General features: G+C 38.5%; 2 protein-coding genes across 6 annotated transcripts; one reads left to right on the forward strand and one right to left on the reverse strand.

The window, feature by feature from the left end:
- Nucleotides 1–1,481: 1,481 nt before the first annotated feature.
- Nucleotides 1,482–4,279, forward strand: LOC122278641. Its single transcript, XM_043088822.1, has 7 exons — nucleotides 1,482–1,505; nucleotides 1,755–1,920; nucleotides 2,444–2,738; nucleotides 3,206–3,299; nucleotides 3,368–3,458; nucleotides 3,551–3,630; nucleotides 3,804–4,279. The coding sequence occupies exons 1-7, from the start codon at nucleotides 1,482–1,484 to the stop codon at nucleotides 4,062–4,064; spliced, it is 1,011 nt and encodes a 336-aa protein (XP_042944756.1). The 3' UTR covers nucleotides 4,065–4,279.
- LOC122278330 (probable catabolite repression protein creC) lies at nucleotides 4,203–27,968 on the reverse strand. Of its 5 annotated transcripts, XR_006229334.1 has the most exons (13): nucleotides 27,307–27,968; nucleotides 26,554–26,868; nucleotides 26,362–26,470; nucleotides 26,183–26,276; nucleotides 13,197–13,284; nucleotides 13,027–13,110; nucleotides 11,588–11,684; nucleotides 11,413–11,500; nucleotides 11,093–11,198; nucleotides 10,911–11,003; nucleotides 4,873–5,317; nucleotides 4,702–4,761; nucleotides 4,203–4,398 (listed from the first exon to the last, which is right to left on the reverse strand). XR_006229334.1 is itself a non-coding variant. In XM_043088517.1 (12 exons), exons 1-11 carry the CDS (start codon nucleotides 27,475–27,477, stop codon nucleotides 4,901–4,903), a joined length of 1,662 nt encoding a protein of 553 aa, XP_042944451.1. In that variant the 5' UTR covers nucleotides 27,478–27,968; the 3' UTR covers nucleotides 4,537–4,761; nucleotides 4,873–4,900. The 5 variants fall into 5 exon arrangements, 3 of the variants coding, with proteins under 3 accessions (XP_042944451.1, XP_042944449.1, XP_042944452.1); XR_006229333.1 differs by having other exon boundaries at nucleotides 4,702–5,317; XM_043088517.1 differs by lacking the exon at nucleotides 4,203–4,398 and having other exon boundaries at nucleotides 4,537–4,761.

Below are 27,968 nucleotides of genomic sequence, written 5' to 3' on the forward strand. Positions count from 1 at the left end.
TGGTGGATCGATTCTCTAAGTATGTCACCTTCATCGCGGCTCCTAAGGATTGCTCAGCTGAAGAAACTGCAAAGTTATTCTTCAAGCATGTGGTGAAGTATTGGGGCTTACCACGGAGCATCATTAGTGATCGAGACCCTTGCTTCACAGGAAAGTTCTGGTCGGGACTATTCAAGCTTATGGGGTCTGCCCTACATTTCTCTACTAGCTTTCACCCTCAGACAGATGGACAAACTGAAAGGGTGAATGCATTGTTGGAGTTATACTTGAGGCACTTTGTAAGTGCCAACCAATCTGATTGGGTTAAGTTATTGGATGTCGCTCAATTCTCTTATAATTTGCAAAGGAGCGAATCCACAAACAAAAGCCCATTTGAGATTGTAATGGGACAGCAACCACTTACTCCCCAGTCATTGGAGACAAGCTACGCGGGGAATTGTCCAACAGCCTTCAAGGTTGCTAAGTCTTGGAACGAACAATTGGATGTAACCTGTTCCTACTTAGACAAAGCAACCAAGAAGATGAAGAAGTGGGCTGATCAAAAGAGAAGGCACACAGAGTATCGTATAGGCGACTTGGTGTTAGTAAAGATCTTGTCGAGCCAACACAAGTTCACAAGAAAGCTACACAAGGGGCTTGTACGACGTTACGAGGGACCATTCCCAATCATCAAGAAAGTAGGGAAGGTCTCCTACAAGCTAGACTTACCCTCCAAGTTCAAGCTTCATCCAGTATTCCATGTCAGCTGCTTGAAGCCTTACCATGGTGATGAAGAAGAGCCAACACGAGGAGAGTCTAAGCGTGCACCCTTGGGCATAACTACCACTTTTGATAAAGAAGTAGAAGAAGTCTTGGCGGATCGTGTCATCAGGCGAAAGAGTCATATGCCACGCCAAGAATACTTGATCAAGTGGAAGGGATTGCCCGAAAGTGAGACAACTTGGGAACCAAAGGAGTCGTTGTGGCAATTTGAAGATCACATCCGAAGGTTCCATGAAGACACCGCGTCGAGGACGTCGCGAAGCTTGGTGGGGGAGAATGTCACCACCTAGAAATTCTAGAGAATTCCCTAGCCTTCTAGAAGCCTCCTAGTCCTTTGTATTCTTGTGGAATTGTGTGGAGTGTTCTAGAAGGGGTGTTATAGACAATTTAGAGTAGTGTTCTAGAAAGGGCATTGTAGACAATTTTAGAGTAGCAATCTAGAAACTTCTTTACCCTTGGATTGATGACAAGTGTCACAATCCTAACCATTCTTTGTACCAAGAGTTCCCTATAAATAGAGGGGCTCTCATTTGTGTAAATCACCAAGCAATAAGAGAAACAAGTTCTCTAGAGCATCTCTCTATCTTCTCTCTCTAGTTTGTTCTCTATTGTCTTGAGTCCTTTAGACCGCACGGGTCGAGTGAAGAAATTCTAAGTCCGTGACATTAATGTCAGGGTACATAGAGTTTTTTTCTAAATCTATATAAGTTTTCTTTTTGATGAAAGATAATAATGAAACCGAGGTATGTAGTTCACTGCTTTGTTCATCCCTCTCTAGCATCTCTTAAATTCTTCAAACAGTAAACAGCTCTGGAGTGGAGCTTGTAACACTTTGTTGTCAACTTTATATTCTACTTACACTTGTTTAAAGTCTATGCACATCTTTTACTTAAAAAATGCATTTAGACAGTGTTATAATTTGGCAAGTCAATATTCCTACAATATGTTGTCCGCTTCTGTACTTGGTTCTTACATAATTCCTCTCTATACAGGAAGGAGGGGGCTGGCGGTCTACCCACCGTTCTCATTCAGTCCCTGAGCTTAGCAAAGAAGGAAGTGTATCTGTCCCTGGTGGTTTCCGTGTAATTCCCAGCACACCACGAAGATTTGAGAGGACTGTCACGACAACAACTAACCTATCTCTAGGAGATGATATTGGTAAATTCCACCTCCTCACTCCCTTGCCCTCGCAGGCACTAGGCAGGGGAAGTATTGAAAATGCATTTTTGCAATTATTCTTGGTTGTGTATCCACAAATTATAACAACCCTCTCCATCACATCTTGAGAGCATTATGTTAAAAATATATTATTACAAAATCAATGGAAGGAATTTGCTGGTTGATTGGCCAATTCAACTCAGCAGGTTTTGATAAGTGCACTTGGCTTAGTTATAGAGCTTAAAATCCCAGAAATGGCAGCAAGACATCAATGCCAGTGTGGTTCACCACAAAGCAGAGCATGCATATAACATGGCAAATATCAATTCTTTGCTGCCTTTCTGTATTCATGGCTCCTGGTGACACAGCTGTTTTTGTGATGGAAACTCATGCTATATGTAAATCTGTAGCCTTATAAAGAGCCTGGTTGATATATTTTATTTGTATATTTTCATTTAAGTTTTTACCATGTTTTGTACCGCATGATAACCAACCTATGCCTTATCCTAGTTTTGTGATTCAGATGGAAATAATGATGGTGGTGAAGATATAGCTGATGAAGAAGCTGTTTGTAGAATCTGCTATGTTGAACTTGGGGAGGGTGCTGACACGCTCAAAATGGGATGTAGCTGCAAAGGTGAACTTGCTTTGGCCCACAAAGAATGCGCTGTAAAATGGTTTAGCATTAAGGGTAATAAAATATGTGATGTGTGCAAGCAAGAGGTGCAGAACCTACCTGTCACGCTTCTACGAATTCAAAATGTTCTGGCCCTTAACTTGCAAGAGAGTGGTCCGCAAGCTGACGTTCCTAGACATAGGCAAGGAAACGATTTCCCTGCTGTATAGCACTAGAAAAGGACAGATTTGTTTCTCCATTTTTTTCATCTTATTTCCTGCCATAATCTTCAAAAAATGCTATATACAGTTACTTTTGCATACACCCTGCATATTCCATTGATGTAATTGGCTGCATCAATTTTTTTTAATATACAAATAATCACATCAGTGGAGTGCACAAAAAAGTACGCAAAAGTGACCGCATAGAATTTTTGTTAAACAAAACCCAATTTCATTTTTATTTTAGTTTTCTTTCTCGTATAGATTGGTTGAGTACTTTCTTCCAAGTCCAATTGACACAACTCATTTCCAAGTCTGGTTTTCTAGTGTACAATTTGAAGACTTGAAATTCCTTTTTTGTGGCCTGTAATTTGTTTCCAATTAAATGGTCTGCAACTCATGTCTAAAATATGTTATATGTAATCTTCTGAGATCATATAACTGAAAGATGGCAGCGATATTTTGTCAGGATATGGCAGGATGTTCCGGTTCTCGTCATTGTCGGCATGCTTGCTTACTTTTCATTTTTAGAGCAGCTTCTGGTAAGTTTAGTGACTTCAAATGCCATCTTCCCAGCCTTTAGGACTTTATAATATTATCATGTGGACAGATTTCAAAAATGGGATCCTGTGCAATTGCCATTTCTCTCCCATTTTCCTGCATATTTGGTCTTCTTGCATCCATGGCAGCCACAACAATGGGTAGGCCAACTTTGTATTCCGTATATTAGAAATGTTTTTCATGCATGGATCCTGTCATTAGAGAGTGATACTGATTACTCATTTGTGTGTAGTAAGCAGAAAATATATCTGGGTTTATGCGGCCATTCAATTTGGTCTGGTGGTTCTCTTTGGACATCTTTTTAACTCGTTGGTAAGAGATTCTTTCGATAACTAACATTATGACATGGCTCTCTCTCTGTGGATTTCCAATAATGAGTTCTAGGTTTAAAGTTTAAACCTTGTTGGATCCAATCAAAAAGGCAAAAAGGTGTAAACTTAGGCGATACTTTTAAAGCGTTTCATATGTCTGTCTGGGATCAGCAGGTTCGAATCCTGCGAATCCAGCCCGTTCTATCTGTCCTTGTTGCCACACTTACTGGGTTCGCAGTTAAAATGTGTGGACATTCTATTATTGTTGAGGTTTGGAAGTGGAGAACAAGTTCCCCTTCTTCACCAAATCAACGGCAGGGTTCTCTGGACGTGATACAGCCAGATCGATTGCCTGAAAATGCAGATCAAGTTCAGACGGATCCTCACCATTATGCAAGTGAAATGGGAGACGTAGAAGCTATCCATGGCGGCTGACTGGGTATCTTTTAGATTCATTAATGCGTGCCACAAGCAGTGGCAGCATAAGATCAATGGTGTTTTGCTGTGTAAATACTTTATGATTTTGTATATTTTGAGCCCTGTAGCCTCCTATAGGCTATTAAGTCTAACGCATTGTTTGTAAACTTTGATATATTATAAGGCCAGCAACACCATAAATATGTACAAGAGTCGGCATTTTTTTGTGGTTAGATCTGGGATCCCACATCTCGATGTCTATACGAAACATATAACTTAATACCAAAGGAGTAGGAGTATATTAATGGCTTCCTGCCGGACAATTTACATCTCTGCATAAGCTCCACGCCTCCTACAGAATATCGTTTCAAAAATCAACAAGAGTCAGATGCATTTTTCATTCAAAACCGAGTCTAAAGAGTGAATACGATCGAAGAATTTCACAACGTGAATCATAGGTTAATCCAAACAATAAAGAAAGAAAAGCAAAGAAAAGAAAAAAGAAGTCTTTTTTTATGTAATTGTGACAAAGTTCGACAAACAGGACAAATCGGTTGAAAGCAGTGCTGGGAAGAATATAATCTCTAAGGAGCAACTTCAAGTTATTCCGGTCAATCATTTGATATATCCTTACTAACGGCCGTTTTGTACTTACAAAGTGGCTCGTGTCTCTCCAAACCTCTTTCGTGCCATTTGGGGGTCATCATCTTTATACCTGAATATACAATAGAACCAGTTGGTTATTCTCAGTCCAGTCATGTATTGTTTACATACCAAAACCAACTGGATGAAAAGGCGATGGCCCTATGAAAAGAGAAAAAATAACTTGGTTTTTCCTTCTGATGAAAGTTTGGTCATAGCTTGTAACTGGAACTGACAATCTTGTTTGCGAATAAAGGTTTCTCCTTCATGCTGGTACTCAAGGCGGTTTCAGGGTTGTTTGACTGGCTTTCTCCCACCCCTGGTCTCATCCAGATCTTTATGTGCCCTTCTCGAGACACGGTAAGAACAGATTCCTGGGTAAATATCAAGCCAGAGAGAGGTTCATTGTGAACACGATGAGCAACAAGCGAGGAGATCTTTGGAACATCTCGCATGCTTGGAGCAGGTTGCAGAGTGCCCACTGGGGAAGCATTGTCCCAATGGGATGACTGGCTTCCAGTACTGTATGTAGGGGACCCGCCAGGTGGGCATCGCCGCAAGGGCACTACAATCTCATCCATTTCCAGATCCCACAGAAGCAATTGCGTGTCCTGGCCACACATACCAAGCTGGTGAAAAACCAAAATTATGAAGCCGTGTGGTACGTGTCGCTACAATATATATATATATATATATTTTTGGATAGATAACAAATATAGCCGTTAAACACACGTCAAGAATCTGAATGCATTAGTCTTGTTAAAAAAGAGAGGCAACTGCTAGAATCTCAACCCATATCACTATGGGCAAACAATACTTTAAAAAATAAAAAATATTTTATTTTATTTTTTATTTTATTTTTATAAGTGTATGTATCCCCCTTTTCTTTTTTCTTGGTTTGAGTTAAATGTTGGGGCCTCCCACCCTGTTGAATATTGTATCCTGTAACTGTTAAACATATCTATAGTATGCTTGCTCAGGGAAAAAAAAAAAAAAAAAAAAAAAAAGAAAAAGGGAAAAGAAAAGAAAAGAAAAGAAAAAGAAGAAGAAGAAGAAGAAGAAGATATTCAGGATATAACTCTGGAACGTATGCAGGTTGTGTATGTTCCAATGTTAAATGTCCCATGTATCTCGTGTCCATAAAGGTGAATTGTCTTGCTGATTTTTTGGCAAATGTTGAGCTAGGGGTGAATCAATGCTGTATTTTGATTCAAGGTGTATTCCATGGGAAGTAAAAGGCTTCTTACGCATGGAGAAAATAGGCTGCTATGGTATTCCCATGCCGCAAAGTTATGGTATAAAATTAAATTGGGGGCACCGTCTTCCTTCTAAAAGTAGGAGTTTGTTAAAAAAGCATGAAAGTCTACATGTAAAACTGCTAAAAGTATTACAAAGATCAAAGGCTATCAAGTCAATTTTCAGCGTCACTGATAACTCAAACCATATACCTCTCCTTAGCATTGGTGTAAATTGCAGGACCATCCAGCTAACTCATATTCTTTTCCTTACTTATTTCACCCAAAGTAAAAATTAATAGAATAATCAGAATAAACAGAAGGATGAAGGCCAGGTATGGGAGACCGTAGCAGCTCTAAAACATAATTAAGTCAAAATCTAGCCTCTTCGTAGCTAATTATTAATCTCAACCTCCAGATCATAACATTCTTAGGTGCATATATTTTGGTAGTTGACCCCATAACATTTTGCATCATGAGAAATGACACATAGCACTGCTCCACTTTCTTTGTGCCATATATCCTCAAATACCCCCAACGGTTACTGACACTAAGTAGTCTCTATACATTATGTGATCATGTCATAACTAGCCAATTGTAGGTAGGGCTGAACAAAAATCCAAAAATTTGACTCCGCACTGATTCGGAGTCGGAGTTTTTTTCATCAAAAAAGTCGAAGTTGGAGGTAGCAATGTACCGACTCCGACTCCTACTCTGATGTTGTGCATATTTTATAAAAATATATGTATTTTTTTATATATTAATCATATATATTTTATGAGTAATGCTATACACCATACTCTCATTCTACTTTCATCTTACTAGATAAGGTGTGGCATATTCATCATTATTGGATGATAAAAAAATATTTAATAAATGATTATTTAATAGTGATAAATGTATCACATCAACCATAATAAGATAAAAGTGGGATAATAGTATGGTGTATAGAATTTTCCATATTTTATATAACTTATATAGTTAGTTATTTATGGGAGGTGCCATGGTGCATGGGGGGAAATTTTAATATTGTTCACTTCCCTAGCGAGCGTTCGGGGACTCATCGCCACTCGGCAACCATGGAGGAGTTTTCGGAGTTTGTATTTGATTTAGATCTTATGGACCTCCCTCTCCTCGGGGGTGAGTTCACATGGTCTAATGGTCAGGGATGGTCAAGATTGGATCGGTTCCTTGTCTCCCCGTCTTGGGAGGCGTATTTACCTGAACTTTCTCATAAATGGTTGCCCAGTGTATGTTCTGACCATTTCACTATTATGTTAGATTGTGGAGGTATTATGGGTAGACACAGACCTTTCAAGTTTGAACATATGTGGTTAGCGATGGAGGGTTTCGTAGATAAGGTACGTTCTTGGTGGTCCTCTTATATGTTTACAGGCAATCCCATTTTCATTCTAGCCCGCAAGCTCAAAGTTTTGAAGCAAGATCTCAAGAAGTGGAATTTGGAAGTGTTTGGTAGCATTGATAATCAAAAGAATACCCTTATGAAGGAACTACAGGATTTTGAGGCTAGAGAATTGACAGGAGAACTCTTGGAGAAGGCCCTTGCTAGAAAAAGGGTGGTTGTAATTGAGCTGGAGAAGGTGTTATTGATGAAAGAGATTTTGTGGTGACAAAAATCTAGGGCCCTTTGGCTAAAAGAGGGTGATAAATGTACAAAGTTTTTCCATAAAGTGGCAAATTCACATTGATGCAGTAACACTATTGAGACACTCCACTCAGGTGCTCAAATTCTTTCATCCTCTGATGAGTTGAAAAATCACATTGTGCAGCATTTTGAGAACCTCCTATCGGAACTGGTGCGCTTGAGGCTAAAACTTGATGGCTTGTCTTTCGAGTCTATTGATTCACAAAGTACAAATGGTTTGGAAAGGGAATTTGAGGAAGATGAGGTGTTCAAGGTTATTCGTAGCATGGCAAAGGACAAGGCACCGGGCCAGATGGATTCTCGATGGGATTCTTCCTGGTTGTTGGGATGTAGTGAAAAGTGATATCATGTAGGTCTTTGCAGAATTCCATTATTTCCATAAATTTGAGAAAAGCCTCAATGCAACGTTCATTGCTCTTATTCCAAAGAAACATGGGGCTAAGGTAGTTGAAGATTTTTGCCCTATAAGCCTTGTGAGTGGAGTCTACAAAATCATCTCCAAGGTCTTGGCAAATAGGCTTAGCTCGATGATGGAACATATTATTTCTAAGCCCCAAAATGCCTTCATTAAGGGGAGATAGATTCTGGATTCCGTGCTTATTGCCAATGAGTGCTTGGATCATAGATTGCGGGAAGGCGTTCCAAGTATTCTTTGCAAACTTGATATGGAAAAGGCATATGACCGTGTGAATTGGGATTTTCTCCTTTACTTGCTCGATAGGTATGGTTTTGGTGATAGGTGGATCTCATGGATCTGCTATTGTATTTCTACCATCCGTTTTTCAGTGTTGGTTAATGGCACTCCTGCTGGGTTCTTTAATAGCACACGTGGTCTGAGGCAGGGGGATTCCTTGTCACCCCTCCTGTTCGTCATTGTTATGGAGACACTTGGTCGATTGGTGAAGGTTGCTGTTGGCGGAGGTTATTTATCCCCTTTTTTGGTCGATAATGGCACAAATGGGCCTACTTCACTCTCTCATCTCTTATTTGTAGATGATACCCTCTTATTTTGTGATGCGGATTCAAGTCAGATTCAATCTCTATGAGCTCTCTTGTTATGCTTTGAAGCAGTGTCGGGGCTCGAGGTTAATCTTAGCAAATCTGAGATGGTTGCGGTGGGTGTGGTGCCTAATATTAATAGCTTGGCGCGATTGTTGGATTGTAATGTGTCTTCTTTGCCTATGAAATACTTGGGTCTCCCGTTGGAGGCTAATTTTAAGGCTCGAGCTAGTTGGGATGGGGTGGTGGAGAAGTTGAGAGGAAACTTGCTGGGTGGAAACGGATGTATCTTTCGAAAGGGGGGCGACTTACTTTAATTAAGAGTTCCTTAACCAATCCTCCCACTTTTTTCCTTTCACTCTTTCCTTTGCCTGCAAGGGTGGCAACTAGAATTGAGAGATTATTCCGGGCTTTTCTGTGGGGGGAATGGGGGAGGAAACAAAATTCCACCTAGTTAACTGGAAGAAGGTTTGTTCTCCTATTCCAAATGGAGGCTTGGGGATATGCAATTTGCGAACGTTCAATAAAGCTTTATTGGGTAAATGGTTATGGAGGTGCCACCTAGAGGGGAACACACTATGGAAGGAGATTTTTGATTCTAGACACAGGAGTGAGTGGAGAGACTGGTGCTCCAAGGAAGTAAGGGGGAGACACGGTGTGGGATTATGGAAATTTATTAGGAGGGGTTGGCAGGCTCTTGAAAGTCACTTATGTTTTGTGGTGGAAGATGGTTCCAATTCAGGTTTTGGCATTATGTTTGGTGCAGAGAGTGCTCACTGTACAGGGCATTTCCAGCACTTTATAGTATTGCAGCTAACAGAAAGGCCTCTGTTGCAGATATGTAGGTATTTTCCCATGGATCTTATCAATGGAACATCCTTTTTAATAGAAATATTCATGATTGGAAACTGCAAGCTGTCTGATTTCCTCAGGTTGCTCTATTCCATGGGAAATAATATGGCTCAAGAAGATAGGTTGCAATGGAAGGCTAATGGTAGTAAAAAATGTATAGTCAGGACCTACTACAAGATTTTGTCAACCCATGGCCATGTTTCATTTCCATGGAAGAGGATTTGGAGATCACGGGTGCCTACTAAGGTTGCCTTTTTCGTATGGACTGCTGCTCTTGGGAAGATCTTGACTACGGACAATCTGAGGAAGAGGGGAATTATAGTGATAGATTGGTGCTACTTGTGTAAAAAACAAGGAGAATCTATAGATCACTTACTATTACATTGTGAGATTACAAGGGGCTATGGAATGAGATCTTTAGAAGAATGGATATTGCTTGGGTAATGCCTTCATGGGTGGTGGATTTATTGGCATGTTGGCAAGAGCTTCAGGCTGTCCTCAAGTGGTAGCAGTGTGGAAGATAATCTCGTTTTGTATCATGTGGTGCACATGGTCGGAGAGGAATGAGAGATGCTTTGAAGATAGGAGACGCACAATGAAGGAGCTTCAGAATTTATTTATGCACACTTTAATATTGTGGTTTTCAGCCATTGTATTTGATGGAAACAATGTCCATGATTTTCTTTAGCTAGAATGTAATTAGGTGTTTCTTTTGTATACTTCCTATGCACACGGGCTATGCCTACTTCATTCCTATGAATAAAATTCTCTTATTACTTATAAAAAAATAATATATTAGTATGAACAAATTATTATAAAATAATATACTTATACTAAAATATAAATAGACTAAATTGACTAATAATAGTTTAGTATATGTAAACACCATACTATTAACTATTATTACCATGTAACACCAATGTATGATAACAACTAATGTATAATAACATGTAATACTAATTATATAATAATTAATGTATAATAACATTTAATACTAATGTATTACCTATAAACACAAATATATAAATTTATAATAACATATAATACTAATGTATAATAACATTAATTTTTACAATGATTTATTTTTTCAATTTTGGTTATCTTTTAATAAAATTGAAATTTTTAGAAAAACTGAAATCAGGTAGCCCAATCCGATTAGTGAGTCCAAAATTGTCAAACTAAAATTTCAAATGGGCTAAGAAAAAAAGTCCAAATCCAACTCCGTTCCAACCAGTCGGAGTCGGATCGAAGGCTATGTGAATCAGAGTCGGAGTCGGAGGTAGGGCACTTAACATTGTTGGTGCTCAGCCCTAATTGCAAGAATGATTTTGGTGGCAATTTCTCAAGTTTATATGTCAAGAACTAGTTTGAGAAATAACTAGGTTTTATGAAGTAAAGAGTTGAAGTTGCATCCAGAAAATCAGTCACACCGTAAGAAGAAATCACCATAGCAACTATATTACTCAGTACCTGACCAACAGAACCAAACCGGTACATGATAGTTTCCCCTGTGCCTTCTGAATTTGGAGACGACCAATATGAATCAAAAGCCACTCCACTGACCTGTCAGCATGATGCAGTACTCAGTAAGCAAGATGGTTATAATCATGTGAGAACCATATCTAGCCCTGCATTAGTATATATGGACGCACCCACGAATTATGCCCCTCGCCCCATGCTACAACTTTCCGATCTTCCATGCTCCAAACTTGAACTAAATCATCTTCGCCTCCCGTAAGAATATATTTTCCATCCATGCTGTTCAGGGGGATTTTATTGTTAGTCATAGTATCTGTTTGCTTTTCCCGGCATCATGATATCTATTTTCTCAAAGAGAATGATGTGATATAAACCAAAAAGGATCATATAACATTACAGTTTCAATTTTAAGAAGGAAAAATCAAGAAAAATGGAATAACATTTGAATCTAACAGCAAAAAGCTATGACTGGGAAGCCAGTAAAGTTACCAACCTCCAAGCACAACATAATAGAGCACCATAATAACTTTTGCCACCACATACGAGGTGTTCTTTTGAGTAATCAAAAATTCGTAGATAACCTGCATTTAGTATTTAAATTGAGTTTGCTATTGAAACAATAAACAAATACAACAAAAACCTGCAGTTGGTTCCAGAGAAAATTATACCATCTCTTCCCACAGTTGCCAGATAGGCACCATCAGTTGAGAAAGCAATGCTATTAATTGAACCTTGGCATATATGCCATCTGGCAACCGGGTTACTCTGCATGTATAGAGGAAGAGGTTAACAAAGAAATCCTGGACAAGAGAAGACATAATAATTCAATGCTTCAGATGCATCCATTATATATGTTTCGTCAGCCAAATGAACTAAAAAATTGAGAAGTGAGTAGTCTTTTAAGTAACTGAAAGGACATTAAAATATCACTAGAGATAAACCTTTAGAAATCTGAAAACGTAAATGATCTTGCTTGACTAAAGCTATAATAAGTTATTAAAAACTCAAGCCTTAGAAGTATCATATTTAGTATGCATGGAAGAGTAAGAATTTTTTCTTTTTCTGATTAGCGAGCAATTATTACGTACTGTATGTTGAACCCACTGAAAACATATGTGCAAAGATATCAACAAAAAATACAGACTACCCAAACATATTACCCCATAACATTCAAAGTATGGTAGACAAGCGAAGACAGCACTGTATATGTAATTGATCATGCTGTGTATTCTTATGGCACTAGCTACAAAATTACCAATTGAAAAACAATACACTACCAAGACATAAGCTATAACAAACTATAGGAAGGAATTGAAAATTCAAATGAGATCAAGTTTTAGATCCCCAACCCTCGAGCTAATCTGGGGACAATGGCAACTTCCCCGGTCCTCCCCTAGAGCAATTAAATCAAAATTGTTGCAGTCCATGAAATCTATTATTGCAAATCAACACATGCATGTGCTTATTCTAATAATTAGAAAGCGATCAGATTAGCTTGACTGGAAACCATATATTGAGGTATGAATAGCACGAGTAAAAGCTACAAGCTGAAATATGCATAGAAGAGAGTCCAAACAATTTATAATTGGCGAATTAAACAAAACCAGGATATGAATCCGCCCAAGAGAGTGAGGAGTGAATTGACATGTGAAACCCCTCAAATGCAAATGTGGACTTATGGTCCACAATTCTAAAAGATCCACATGCAATATTCCAGATATATTGTAATTCTGAATCATAGAACCGTTGAAAACATCAGGAGACCTACAATCTTCAACTATACTGTGGATGCCTGCACTTACCAACCAAAAAATAAAAAATAATATTGTGGATGCCTGTCTTCTAATAGGAAATTGATTAAAAAAAAGAAGAAGAGTAAAACACATTACAGGTTCTATCTAAATTTTAATAGATTTGCAAACCTTAGTTAACAGAACATATACATACCATATAGTGCCTAACAATTAATTCCTTAAAGATTATATAATTTATCTACAACACATATTAAATAATCAATTAAATACAAAGAAATTAATATTAGAAAGAAACCCATCTAAGAGAGGGCATCCGAAAGAGTTTGATAATGAATAACAATTAACTCCATCACCTTACTGTAACGAGCATGTGCAACAGAAAATTGCATCTGATCTCTAACAACAGGGAATGAAGAATCACCTGCACCATCTTTGCTCTAGGGAAAAAAGAAAAAGGATAAAAGGGGTCAAATAAGCTCAAATCACTACCTACAACAATTAATCACACAAATTCAAGGCTTGCCTTTTCATACACGTACAAATTCCCATCAGCATGAGCAACAACAAAAGAACCATCCCCTCCAGGTACCCATGCAACACTAGTGCAACGACTGTTGAAAAGAGACAAGGTTAATCTAACCAGGCATTCAAACCACTTCACAATCAAATGTTATGTCTGTGTGTGAAGCTATGATTTATTATGTCAACCAGACCAAAATATATATATTACATCAACCAGACCAGAAACTGTAAATACAGGCACACAAAGCAGAGAGGGAAAGAGTAAAAAAGAAACAAACACTCATACAAGAACCAGGACAAATATTGCCTCTAGAAGTATAACATAATCACTCATCCAAGAATTAGGCAAAAAATGGTGATTTGTGAATTTGGAAGACAAAAAGAGCCCTTGACTTTTGCCTCAAAGAGATCTCTTCCATCAACAATACCCTCTCAAGATCAGTCACCACTTCTTTTTTCCTCCACAATGCCTCCTCAGAGATAACCTCATTTTCCTCCCCAACCTCCAAAACATGCAGCTCCTCCAAAAGGGAATTTTTCTGGTTGTCAATTCCAGCATGTTTTTTCACAGGATTCGAAACTACACTTGTTTCTTTTCTTCCAAATACACAGTAACAAGCTGGCATCATCTTCCACAATAGTGCACATTGATAGTTCTTAACCTGTGCTTTACAATGTGTTAAGAGATCCACTACCTGGGAGGGCATAACATCTGAAATAGGCCAAAATCTGTGTTCCAAAAAACATTTGCAACCTTGCATTACAGAAGAAGACAGTTTTTCCTCATTTTTATTCACATGCAATGCCAACTAATTACTACAATGCCCCCTTTCCTCAAGGTATCCCAGGTAAGAATCCTCCACAACGTGGCTGTCCAAAGAAAGTGATTCACCCTACGAGAGCCTTATTCCTCCAAATCAGCTTCAAGGGGGGAAAGGTCTTATCGTGAGCACATAGAAAATTTAGAAAGACTTCACAATGTACACTCCTTTCCTAGATGGGCCCCAAATCATTCTATCGTCATTGTTGCTTCCCACTTGACTCAAATACAACTGATCAAAAACAATGAGTAGAAATCCACTTCCCAATCATTGGCCCATCTAACAAATTTTATACACCAACAAAGACAATCCTACGAGTTGATGGTGATCAGCCACATAAGCATCCTTAAATGTGTGATTCACAATAATTCTGAAAAGGCACATTTGAAGGATTGATCCCTGTACCACACATCATGCCAAAAAAGGATCTTGGACCCATCACCAGCCACAAATCTAGTTCAAAGAAAAAAACTCCCTCCAACTCGTTTTAAAGTTCTTTCAAAGGCCAACCATGAAAGACCCTTCTATATCAAGAGATCACCAACTATCGCCCGAGTTACTATCTTTGTGTCCACAAGCACCCATGGAGGCTTCCTCTCTCATAAGCATATTGCCATAGCCATGTCCCAAAAAGAGCTTAGTTAAGAAGAATGAAGTATCTTACCCCCAACCCATCTACTGCCATTGGCCAGCACACTTTACTCCATTTAGCAAGGTGTAACTTGTACCCAACCCCCATAGCTCCCCAGAGAAAACCACCTTCCACCAAGGGAATTGGTACTAAATGCACTTTTATCATATTCATTACTCTTATCATACTTTGTCCATCCAATGTGAAACTATGTGAGGCATTACAATCACCCCACTCAAATCCTTGACATCCCTGTCTATGCCCACATCCATGTCGCATTAAGTGTCCCAATGCCACAAGGAATTACTAGGTCAGTTCTAATACCATTTGTAATGATCTAAAGAAAGCTCAAGTCACATCCATGGTTATCTTCTGAAAGTACTTGTCAAGTTTCCTTGGAATCCTTTTTTTATAAGTGAGTGCAATACCCCAAATTAGATTGAGTAAAGGCCAATGGTGAATAAGATCCCACATTAGTTGGGAGGGAGTACTTCAAGCCCTTTATAAAGATTCTAGGTCGCAGCATTGTAACCTTGACTAATCCTTTTAGAGTATGAGCTTAGATGTGGCTTGAGTCTCTTGTGTTGTATAGATGGTATTAAAGTCAAATTTAGCCAGAAATGTGGGACTTGAGCTATACTACCTATGATGGAATGACCTGATGAGGACGTCTGGGATTTAACGAGGAGATTGTGATACTCAAAATTGAATTGAATATGGAAAAGTGGTAAATGGGATCCCACATTGCTTGGGAGGGAAAAGTTTAAGCCCTTTATAAAGATTCAAAGAGGCTCAAATTGTAACCTTGATTGGTACTATTGGAGTATGGGTCTAGATGTGGTTTGGGCTTCTCTTGGGTTGTTACAGTGGAGATACTTGGAATCAATATAAAAACCCAAATTTCACCCATTAAGGAACTAACATGTGACTTGGTACTCAATACACTTTATCATAGCCATTTATCATACATCAACTACCCAATGTCAGACTTAGTGAGGCGTTACATACTAAGAGACAATACATGTAACATACGAACCTAGAATTTAGGTTAAGTCAGTTAGAAATTATTTAGTTATGTTATGATTATATTTATTCTTTTTATTAATTACTTATTTATTAAATTATCTCTATGGTAAGATTTTAAGTAATTAGATTGCTACGACACGTTTTCTAGAAAGATTAGTAACGTCTAGTGCCTCGTATAGGTCACGAGCTACGACGTGAGATTTCTGAAGCAGCGCTAAGAGGTAAATAGTATGATCATATAAATGTACACGTAATGTAAATATTATAATTGGGTATGATAATATGATATGGTTTTGATGGTTATCTACGTTGCGCTAAGAGCCAAGTCAAGGTTAGATTGCTTTCACGAACTTCTATGAATTACGATGATTTACATGAAAGTAAGCCTATATATACGTTATGCTTTTACGGATTGTTGATTGATGGATTGAATGTTACAAAAATCACATGGAAATCATGATATGATCATATAATAATTTAAGATAGGTATTCTATGAATTAAAATAGCCAGATCATGCATGCTTCATTCATGTAGTACTTAGACCATATATGCCATGTATTGTTCATGCAATAACTTAAGTCAAGCATGCCATGTAATAAATAGCCTAATCATGTATGACATGTTCATTAGTTCTAAGATCATGCATGCCATGAAATGTCATAAAATGATTAAATCATGTTAGGCCATGTCATGCTATACTATACCATGTACAAGAATATATCATGTTATGTCATGCCATGTACAAGAATATGCCATGCTAGAAAAGTCTAAGAAGTCCAAGAAAATTATCATGCATCAAGAAAGATAAACATTTTAAGCTAACACGGATCCAAGCGTGTTTACCACAGTTATGCTAAGACGGTACCACGGACTCAAGCGTGGTTACCACAAGTTAAGTGAAACACGGACTCAAGCGTGTTTCACTCCATGTCATGCAAGTTAAGTGAACATGGACCCAAGCATGTTTCACTTCATGTCAAACAAGATAAGTGAAACACAGACCCAAGCGTGTTTCATTCCATGTCAAGCAAGATAAGTGAAACACGGACTCAAGCGTGTTTCACTCCATGTCAAGCAAGATAAGTGAAACACGGACTCAAGCGTGTTTCACTCCATGTCAAGCAAGATAAGTGAAACACGGACCCAAGCGTGTTTCACTCCACGTCAAGCAGGATAAGTGAAATACGGACTCAAGCGTATTTCACTTCATGTTATGCAAGTTAAGTGAAACACGGACTCAAGCGTGTTTCACTACATGACAAGTTATGTGGTGCCATGGACTCAAGCGTGGTTCACCATGAAATAAGTACAATTCAAGATAAACAAGTTACTCATGCATTCACGCTTCATGTTTGCCATGATTATGAGTGTTTCCACCCATGTTAATCCATGAATGTTATATGAAAGTTATGATAAGGCTTTAAAAACCAAATTTATGCTAAGCTAGATAGTATTTTACGGTATGATGTATTATTTACTGAGTATTCGACTCATTTTTGTTGTTTGTCTTTTTGTTTTCTTCTATGTTGATTGCCACAGATGGTGATTATGATGATGCAGAGCTGGATGGCCAGGAGTAGATTTAGTATAAGGACTTAGAGATGAATAAGTGTCATTTACACAAGGATTAAGTTTCTTTTATGTCATTTCAATAATTAGTCTTGTTTAAGATTAGCTCATGTTTTGCTTTATTCAGTTTCAAGTTTCAAGACTATTTATATCCTTTCAGTTAAGTTTCTTTCAATAAATAAGGTATTTCAGAGTAATGAGTCTTTTTACCGGGCATTTTATTATGTTTGTTAGTAACGTCTCTATCCTACGGGAACGGGGTGTTACAATTGGTATCAGAGCCCAGGTCGAGAGATTCTGTAGACTCCTTTTGTTTTATAAAAAAAAAAAAAAAAGAAAAAGAAATAAGTTAGGATAGAAATTACCTAGGACGACTCCTGGCCAGCTCGAGGTTCACGAGGATCTTTATGATTATGTTTTAATTATTGTTTTGCTTGATTGAGTGCTTCATTGTTGATTGATTGTATTAGTTATACTCATTGCATGAACGATGTTATTAGAACCAGCACCGAATGAGCCTGAGGTATTGGCTGCTGCTACTACCAGACTTCTTCGGTACCTTGCTGATGATTAGGGTTTAGGAGTGAGGAATCCCAGGGTCGGTTGCACCCTAAACCAGTTTACGCAATAGCATCCTCCGACTTTTGACGGCAAAGCAGAAGCACTTGATGTAGAGAGTTGGATAAAAAGAATGGAAAAGATTTTCAGAGCTCTGTTCTGTACTGACAAACAGAAGGTAGAGTATGCCACTTATGTGCTGGCTGATGAGGCAGATGAGTGGTGGACCTCTACCCGGGAGCTACTGCAACTTGAACTTGGTGAAGGGGTACCCATCACTTGGGACCGCTTCAAAAATGCCTTTTTGGACCGATTCTTTTCTCCTGCACTCCGGGAGGCAAGAGCTAGGCAGTTTATTGACATAGCTTAGGGAACCATGACGGTGGAGCACTATGCCGCCACCTTCATGGCATTATCGAGGTTTGCAAGTTATCTGATTCCTGATGAGGAAAAGAAGTGTGAAAAAAATTTGAGTGAGGCTTGACTGTCCCCTATCCATTGCGACACCTACCGGTGAGCACGTAGTTTGCGACACCATAATTAAAAATTTGCCCTATAGATATTAGTGGGAGGCACCTTCTAGCAGACTTGGTAGTTTTTGATATGATGGGGTTTGATGTAATTTTGGGAATGGATTGGTTATTCCGAAATCACGCCTGTGTAGACTGTTTTAAAAAGGAAGTAGTTTTCAAAACCCCGGGCAAGGAAGAATTCAGCTTTTGTGCAAAGAGAGGAAACTCCCCACCTCGAATGATCTTAGTTTTGCAAGCAACCAGATTACTAAGACAGGGATGCTTTGGGTTTCTGGCTAGTCTTGTAGCACCACCTGTAGAGGGACCCAAGCTTGAAGATATCCCCGTTGTCGGAATTTTCGGATGTGTTTCCGGAGGATCTTCCAGGGTTGCCCCCGGACCGGGAGGTTGACTTTTCAATTGATCTTTTACCTGGGACGGCACCTATATCGAAGGCACCTTACCGTATGGCTCTAGTGGAGCTGAAGGAGCTTAAGGAGCAGTTGAAGGAGTTGTTGGAGAAGGGTTACATCGGCCCTAGTGTGTCACCATGGGGCGCACCGGTTCTTTTTTGTGAAAAAGAAGGACGATTCAATGAGACTCTGCGTTGATTATCGAGAATTGAATTGGGTGACAGTGAAGAACAAATACCCCTTACCAAGAGAATTGATGATTTGTTTGACTAGTTACAAGGGGCCCAAGTTTTCTCCAGATTGATCTACGCTCAGGCTACCACCAACCTCAAGATCAAGTCAGAAGATGTTTTCAAGACGGCGTTCAAAACTCGTTACGGACACTGAGTTTTTTTTAGTCATGCCATTCGGTTTGATGAATGCCCAGCAGTCTTCATGGACATGATGAATAAAGTGTTCAGGGAGTATGTAGATCAATTTGTTTTTGTGTTTATTGATGACATTCTAATCTACTCTAAAAGCCCAGCAAATCATGAAGGACATTTGAGGGTTGTGTTACAGATATTAAGGAAGCAACAAATGTTCGCAAAATTCAAGAAGTGTGATTTCTGGTTGAAAGAGATTACCTTTTTGGGGCATGTCGTGTCAAAAGAAGGAATTTTAGTAGACCCAATGAAAATTGAAGCAGTTGTGAACTGGGCCACGCCAACCAATGTTAATGAAGTCAGAAGCTTCTTAGGTCTTGCAGGGTACTACAGGAGGTTCGTCGAGGGGTTCTCCAGTATCGCAGCCCCGATGACTAAGCTGACGAGGAAAAATGAGAAATTTATATGGACTGAAGACTGTGAAAGAAGCTTTCAGGAGCTGAAGTAGAGACTAGTCACAGCACCTGTACTCATTGTTCCCTCGGGCAATGCAGGATTTATCATTTACAGTGATGCTTCTCTCAAGGGTTTGGGTTGTGTCTTAAGGCAGCATGGGAAGATTATTGCCTACGCTTCTCGACAACTCAAGAGTTACGAAGAGAATTATCCGACGCATGACCTAGAGCTTGCAGCTGTTGTGTTTTCCTTGAAGTTATGGAGACACTATCTCTATGGGGAGAAATGCGAGATTTATACCGACTATAAGAGCTTAAAGTATTTCTTTACTCAGAAAGACTTGAATATGAGACAGCGCAGATGGTTAGAACTTTTAAAGAATTATGACTGCAACATCAACTATCATCCGGGTAAAGCTAATGTAGTGGCAGATGCCTTGAGTTGGAAATCGTCCTCTAGTACCCCCGCTTCTATGTAGACCCCTCAGAAGCACATTCTTTTGGATATGGAGAGAGCAGGGATAGAGATGATTATGGACACACAGGCTCGGTTGAGCAGTCTGACTTTGGGATCATCATTAATAGATCAGATAAAAGTTGCCCAAAACAGTGATCCAGGCTTAGTGAAGATCAAAGGAGAGGTACCAGAAGACAAAAGGCCTGAATTTTCAATATTTGGGGATGGCACTCTGAGGTTTAAAGGAAAAATTTGTGTTCCGAATGTTAAAGAGATTAGAGATGTGATTTTGAAAAAGGCTCACCGCTCACTCTATATAGTTCACCCTGGTAGCACTAAGATGTATAGAGATTTGAAGCAACAGTTCTGGTGGAGCGGTATGAAACGTGAGATAGCTAATTATGTGGCTCAGTGTCTAACTTGTCAATAGGTCAAAGCAGAGCATCAGAGGCCATCTGGGCTATTACAACCACTCCCTATACCGGTTTGGACCTGGGATGAATTTGGTATGGATTTTGTTTCAGGATTTCCTAAGGCACCAGGGGGTCAGGATGCGGCATGGGTGATTATTGACAGATTGTCAAAGTCAGCTCATTTCATTCCAGTTCAGATGACGTATTCTACAGACAAATTGGCAGAGTTGTATGTACGCGAAATTGTCAGGTTGCATGGAATCCCTTCAAAGATTGTATCAGACAGGGATACTCGTTTCACTTCAGTGTTCTGGAGAAGTGTACAGAAAGAGTGAGGGACAGAATTGACCTATAGTACAGCCTTTCATCAGCAAACAGATGGGCAATCAGAGAGGACAGTGCAAATTTTGGAGGATATGCTTAGAGCTTGCATGATGGACTTCAAGGGCAGTTGGATTAAATACTTACCCTGATTGAGTTTGCATACAATAACAGTTACCAAGAGAGCATTCAGGCGGCCCCATATGAGGTTCTTTATGGTCGTAAGTGTCGGTCACCCCTTTATTGGGATGAGGTTGGAGAACGTAGAATCCTTGGGCAGGAAATTATTCAAAATATGCGTGAAAGGATAGTTGTCATTCGGAAAAGGCTCGCCATTGCGCAAGAACAACAGAAAAAGTATGCAGATCAGAGGTGTCGAGAGCTACAATTTGAGGTAGGAAGCAAAGTATTCTTGAAAATTGCGCCGATGAAGGGAATCATGAGGTTCAGAAAGAAGGGCAAGTTGAGTTCGAGATATTTTGGACCCTTTGATGTACTGGAGAGGATTGGAGCTACAGCTTATAGGTTGGCTCTTCCACCACGGTTGTCTGCGATTCACAATGTTTTTCACATCTCCATGCTTCGGGAGTATATACCAGATCCGACACACATTTTGGAATACGAACCTCTCCAAGTTCGCGAGGATCTCACCTACGAGGAGTTTCCAGTTGGGATCCTTGCACAAAAGACTCAAGTCCTCTGTAAGAAGACCATTTCGATGGTCAAAGTACTTTGGAGTAACCATACGGAAAAAGAGGCTACATGGGAACTAGAGGAGGACATGAAGAACAAGTACCCATACTTGTTTGATTGAGGTACGTAATCTCGAGGACGAGATTTTTCTTAAGGAGGGGAGATTGTAACATACGAACCTAGAATTTAGGTTAAGTCAGTTAGAAATTATTTAGTTATGTTATGATTATATTTATTCTTTTTATTAATTACTTATTTATTAAATTATCTCTATGGTAAGATTTTAAGTAATTAGATTGCTACGACACGTTTTCTAGAAAGATTAGTAACGTCTAGTGCCTCGTATAGGTCACGAGCTACGACGTGAGATTTCTGAAGCAGCGCTAAGAGGTAAATAGTATGATCATATAAATGTACACGTAATGTAAATATTATAATTGGGTATGATAATATGATATGGTTTTGATGGTTATCTACGTTGCGCTAAGAGCCAAGTCAAGGTTAGATTGCTTTCACGAACTTCTATGAATTACGATGATTTACATGAAAGTAAGCCTATATATACGTTATGCTTTTACGGATTGTTGATTGATGGATTGAATGTTACAAAAATCACATGGAAATCATGATATGATCATATAATAATTTAAGATAGGTATTCTATGAATTAAAATAGCCAGATCATGCATGCTTCATTCATGTAGTACTTAGACCATATATGCCATGTATTGTTCATGCAATAACTTAAGTCAAGCATGCCATGTAATAAATAGCCTAATCATGTATGACATGTTCATTAGTTCTAAGATCATGCATGCCATGAAATGTCATAAAATGATTAAATCATGTTAGGCCATGTCATGCTATACTATACCATGTACAAGAATATATCATGTTATGTCATGCCATGTACAAGAATATGCCATGCTAGAAAAGTCTAAGAAGTCCAAGAAAATTATCATGCATCAAGAAAGATAAACATTTTAAGCTAACACGGATCCAAGCGTGTTTACCACAGTTATGCTAAGACGGTACCACGGACTCAAGCGTGGTTACCACAAGTTAAGTGAAACACGGACTCAAGCGTGTTTCACTCCATGTCATGCAAGTTAAGTGAACATGGACCCAAGCATGTTTCACTTCATGTCAAACAAGATAAGTGAAACACAGACCCAAGCGTGTTTCATTCCATGTCAAGCAAGATAAGTGAAACACGGACTCAAGCGTGTTTCACTCCATGTCAAGCAAGATAAGTGAAACACGGACTCAAGCGTGTTTCACTCCATGTCAAGCAAGATAAGTGAAACACGGACCCAAGCGTGTTTCACTCCACGTCAAGCAGGATAAGTGAAATACGGACTCAAGCGTATTTCACTTCATGTTATGCAAGTTAAGTGAAACACGGACTCAAGCGTGTTTCACTACATGACAAGTTATGTGGTGCCATGGACTCAAGCGTGGTTCACCATGAAATAAGTACAATTCAAGATAAACAAGTTACTCATGCATTCACGCTTCATGTTTGCCATGATTATGAGTGTTTCCACCCATGTTAATCCATGAATGTTATATGAAAGTTATGATAAGGCTTTAAAAACCAAATTTATGCTAAGCTAGATAGTATTTTACGGTATGATGTATTATTTACTGAGTATTCGACTCATTTTTGTTGTTTGTCTTTTTGTTTTCTTCTATGTTGATTGCCACAGATGGTGATTATGATGATGCAGAGCTGGATGGCCAGGAGTAGATTTAGTATAAGGACTTAGAGATGAATAAGTGTCATTTACACAAGGATTAAGTTTCTTTTATGTCATTTCAATAATTAGTCTTGTTTAAGATTAGCTCATGTTTTGCTTTATTCAGTTTCAAGTTTCAAGACTATTTATATCCTTTCAGTTAAGTTTCTTTCAATAAATAAGGTATTTCAGAGTAATGAGTCTTTTTACCGGGCATTTTATTATGTTTGTTAGTAACGTCTCTATCCTACGGGAACGGGGTGTTACAATACATATCCCTTGAACACACTTTCCTTCAATCTATCTACACTAATACTTGATACAAATTATGTTTCTATAAGATTGAAGCCACTGTCTTTCTCTATGTCCAATTAATGTGTTCTCCAGCCTCGCATGCATACATAATACATAAAGCAATACCATGAACAAGCTCAACTGGCTAAATAATGAAAAAAAATCCACAAACCATGAAGATGCATGATTAGATGAGTTTCGTGCTCCCACAAAAGAAATGATAACGTTGAGAAATTACAAACCAAAATCAACAAAGTTGCCACCCAATGACCCATTCTAAATGGAGTTAGGTATGCTGTTTTGAATGGTTCTCTTCATAATCTAATACCCTACAAAGGGACACAGTTATAGTTTCCAATTCTTCTTTAAATCCCAAGTAATATGGAATGTTTGCACAAGTATCTCCAACATATGATGTTATTCCAACATATTAAATTCAAGTAACAAAGTAAAAATGCAGTCAGACTATCAGCAAAGATCCCAAGGAACAGACAATGTGCTATGTCGACGCCAATGTTAGTAGCAGGCCAAACAAGGCATCAGAAACATTCCACACCCATTGTTCATGTTCTATTCCAAAATGTACTCCATTTGTGTAACGCCCCAATGAAAGACCCAAACCAAATGGCCTATACTCCAAAGAGACTAGTCAATGTTACAATTAGGGCTGTAAATGAACCAGTCTGTTCGATAGCTCGCTCGGTTAAACTCGAATTGAACTCGACTCGTGAAAAAAAAAATGCTCGTTCGTTAAAATAGATACTCGCTCGATTTGTAAATGACACATACTCGACTCGATTCGACTAAGGCTCGCTCATTTATGCTCGAATCGACTCGTTAGCTCGACTCGATTAAAACTCATTCATATATTAATAAATATATACATACACCTATGCATGTATACATGTATTAGCCAATAATATAATCATACCATTTTTATAATTAAATATATAATATGTATTCTAATTACTTATTTCTATATAGTAAATATACTTCATAGGTACATTTTATAATTTGTATAATAATTAGTTGATAAAATTTAATAATTTCATATACTAGTATGTGGAAACCATATATGAAATAGATATATTCTATCATATTAAGTATATGTATTAATAATATATGTAGGCATATAATATATTGTTATTTTGGATAAATATCAACTAGTTAGATATTAATTATTTATAAATTTTTTAAAATTTTATAATTTAATAGAGGTTATACTTGTTAGTTGTATAAATTCAATATTAGTTTTTATTTATTTATTTATTTAATTTGTTAATTATTAAATCTTATTAAAAAAAAAACAATTCAAGCTCGAGCTTGAGCTCGAGCTCAACTCGACTTGAACTCGTTTGTGGGACGAGCTTGAGCTCGAGCTCAAGTTGAGATTTTAGCTTATCGAGTCGAGCTCGAACAAAGAATTAAAAATAATCTCGATCTCAGGCTCGAGCTCGAGCTCGAGTATTTTGAGTCGAGCCGAGCTCGACAAGCCAAAACTCGACTCGGCTCGGCTCAGCTCGATTATAGCCATAGTTACAATTGGAGTCCCATTAGAACCTTATAAAGAGCAAGAACTTCTACTTCCCAAGCAATATGGGATCCCATATACCACCTATCCTTATCCTTATCACATGGGATATCATAATCTACGTAGTTGCAATGCAAAATGGGAATTTCACATTGATAATTTTTTGGATAATGGGTTTAAAGCAGCATAAGAGCTCTAGAAACAACATTCAGCTATCAGAAATGGTCGGAAAATATGAATATTAGCAATTGCAAATGTGAGAAACAAGAAATTCACCCACTAACTAGCAGCTGAATGATGCTAGGAAAATTTATTTTGGTCATTGATGAACCCCTAACTAGCCTGAGAGGGAAGGGCTAATCCAAGCAACCTCAAAGTTATCAAGAAAACTTCAAAGCTAAAAAGATACTCATCAACCATAAAAAAATAATGCATTTAGTGGTCTACTAACCATTGTATATTACACTACAAAGCAAAGGCAACAAAGGCAATAGGAAGTATCCAGTTGGAACCTACAAGACCAAACAACTTAAAGAGCTATAGAGGCAAAGCACAAGTAGGTGGCTCAAGTTAAACCATTAAAAAACTAGAGTTTGCATGTTGACCTAATTAACACGGCACAAGAAAAAAGAAAAGGAAAAAAAAAAGTAGAAAACCTTCTAAAGATTTATTGACACTTGAAAGTGAACTCTTTAAATTCTACTTAGTCTAGTAAGGTCAAGCAAACCCTTAGATTCTACTTAGTCTAGTGATGCATGAAAGACACATCAATACCTGCTGTAACATAGACCCCAAAAAAGAGTTTAGTGTAGCTGTCAAGTTCTTTATAACAAAGGTATTCACCGTATTATACAGCATTGGACATTATAGGTAATGCTTATTATCTCCCATTCTTTACCATTTAATCTTCAATCCCACTAAAATTGCAACATGAAAGCTACAAAAGTTTCTTACAGAAGAAGACATTCAATTGCTTATTGGGAAAACAGAATCATTATATGAAACTCCACAAGACTATTAGCAATTTACCCACTTCCCACGGCTTGACAAATAAACAAACAAAATGAAATTCCATAAGATCTTCACAAACTAGATGTAAGATGAGCCTGATGCTAACAAATCAGAAACAACTTCGAAGAAACCATAGTACGCAACGCATGGGAAAGTTAACACTAAGTTAATCCTTGCCTGTTATTAACAGAACCATCTTTGTTATAATGCTGAGCCCCAACAAGCTTCTTTCCAACATCCTGTAATTGCTGTCTCAGTGACACAGAGTACACTACAATAATACACAGGACATACACATTTGTAAAGTTTGAACTTCCCAAAAAATTGAGAATTTAAATTTTTATGGTAAGTTGTACCATCGCCAGAATTTAACCCAATAAGCAAATCATGCCCATCCCTCGCGTCCTGATCAAATGCATGGCACACGGGATTTGAATTACTGAAATGAATAGACTTTATCGGATCCTACATTGAATGATTTACCTGTCATAAACCAACCAAAAAATTCCAAAAGTCATTCAAACCCAAATTACCATAAACCAAAGTACCTTGTCTTGAGAATTCAAATCACTTATAAAGATAGCATCCCCCACATTGAAGACCAAGTATGTCCCCTTCCCATCAAAATTCGTAGTAGCCATTGAATTACTCGAACTTGAAGACCCCAAAGACCCAACCCTACCATTCCCACTAATACTCTTACTGCCACCATTCCCTCCAACAAAGCTAAGGGCACGGCTCCCATTACTTCCACCCAACAACCTTGCTGCAGCTGATCGCACTCCACTGGTAGCACTGAAGCTTGAAGGAGGGGCTGGTGGAGTTGATGGGGCCTGCTTGTCCTTTAGGTGTGCTAGAGTTACCTGTTACGATAAAAAGTCAACCACCTAAAAAATTGGAGTATGAAAACGACATAGAATACATAAATAAATAAGCTAATTTATTCGAATAAGAAGTTTGACCAACAATAAGTTCTAAAAAAATGGAGCTTGAGAAAATACCTGGAATAAGAGAATCAACCAAATATGTTTCCGGAATTCATGTAAGAAACCGGAAATTATTTTCAGAAAATCGATTTTCAAGATGTACACTGAAATCAAAATTAATTAAAACTCTATATTCGAAGGGTGATCAAAACAAACGGGTGCCGATCATTCATTACAACCCTAGAAATCCATATCGATAACAGAAAAGAAAATGCACACAAAACATCCATTTTACGAAATGGGTATTGAAGAAACCTCCCGAAAAGTACTTCCAAGTATTAATTGGGACTATAATAAACTGAGAAATCCAAGAACCTGAGTGACGGTTTTTCCATGGGCGTAATGAAGGAGACCGGAGGGGTGGGTCTTCTCGTAGTGGAGCTTGTACCGACCTTCGGGGGTTTTAAAATAGGTCTTAAGGGCAGGCGATTGTGTTGTGGCCGATGAAGACGACGCTGACATCATGCCGTTGGCGGAGTTCATCATGTTGTTGCTTATGGTAGGCCCGGGAGCATGTGATCATGACACCACAAAGGCCTTCAATTTCAATTCTGATTCTAAAACAGAAGAGCCGGCGATGTGCTGCGCTTTTGGTTTGCTCCCTTTTTTTTTCTTGCACTTTCCCTTTCTGGGTCCTTCAATGGCTTCCGGATCAGAGGATAGGTCCCGCGGATTGCGGCGTAGGCGAACGTTGGTGAAGGGGATAATAAGTAGAGATTTGACCCTTTCTGTTTTTTTGTTTGAGGGTTTTGAGTCTAGGCAATTAACGGTGGGGTGTGATGAGCTTTCTTCTATACGTCGCTGTCACAGGGAGAGATCGAGGGAGAGAGTGCAAAGCTGTATGTAGAAGCAGCGAATGACAAGAACCGGGACGGGGTTTTCTATCGTTGAGGTATTTGAACGAAGGTTTCTTTTTATCATTTTTGTGTTTTAAGGTTCCACTTTTGTGACTGTATTGAGCAAAACGCCCTGTTATT

This window comes from Carya illinoinensis, chromosome 10 (genome assembly GCF_018687715.1).
Source record: "Carya illinoinensis cultivar Pawnee chromosome 10, C.illinoinensisPawnee_v1, whole genome shotgun sequence".
Classification (NCBI taxonomy): domain Eukaryota; kingdom Viridiplantae; phylum Streptophyta; class Magnoliopsida; order Fagales; family Juglandaceae; genus Carya; species Carya illinoinensis.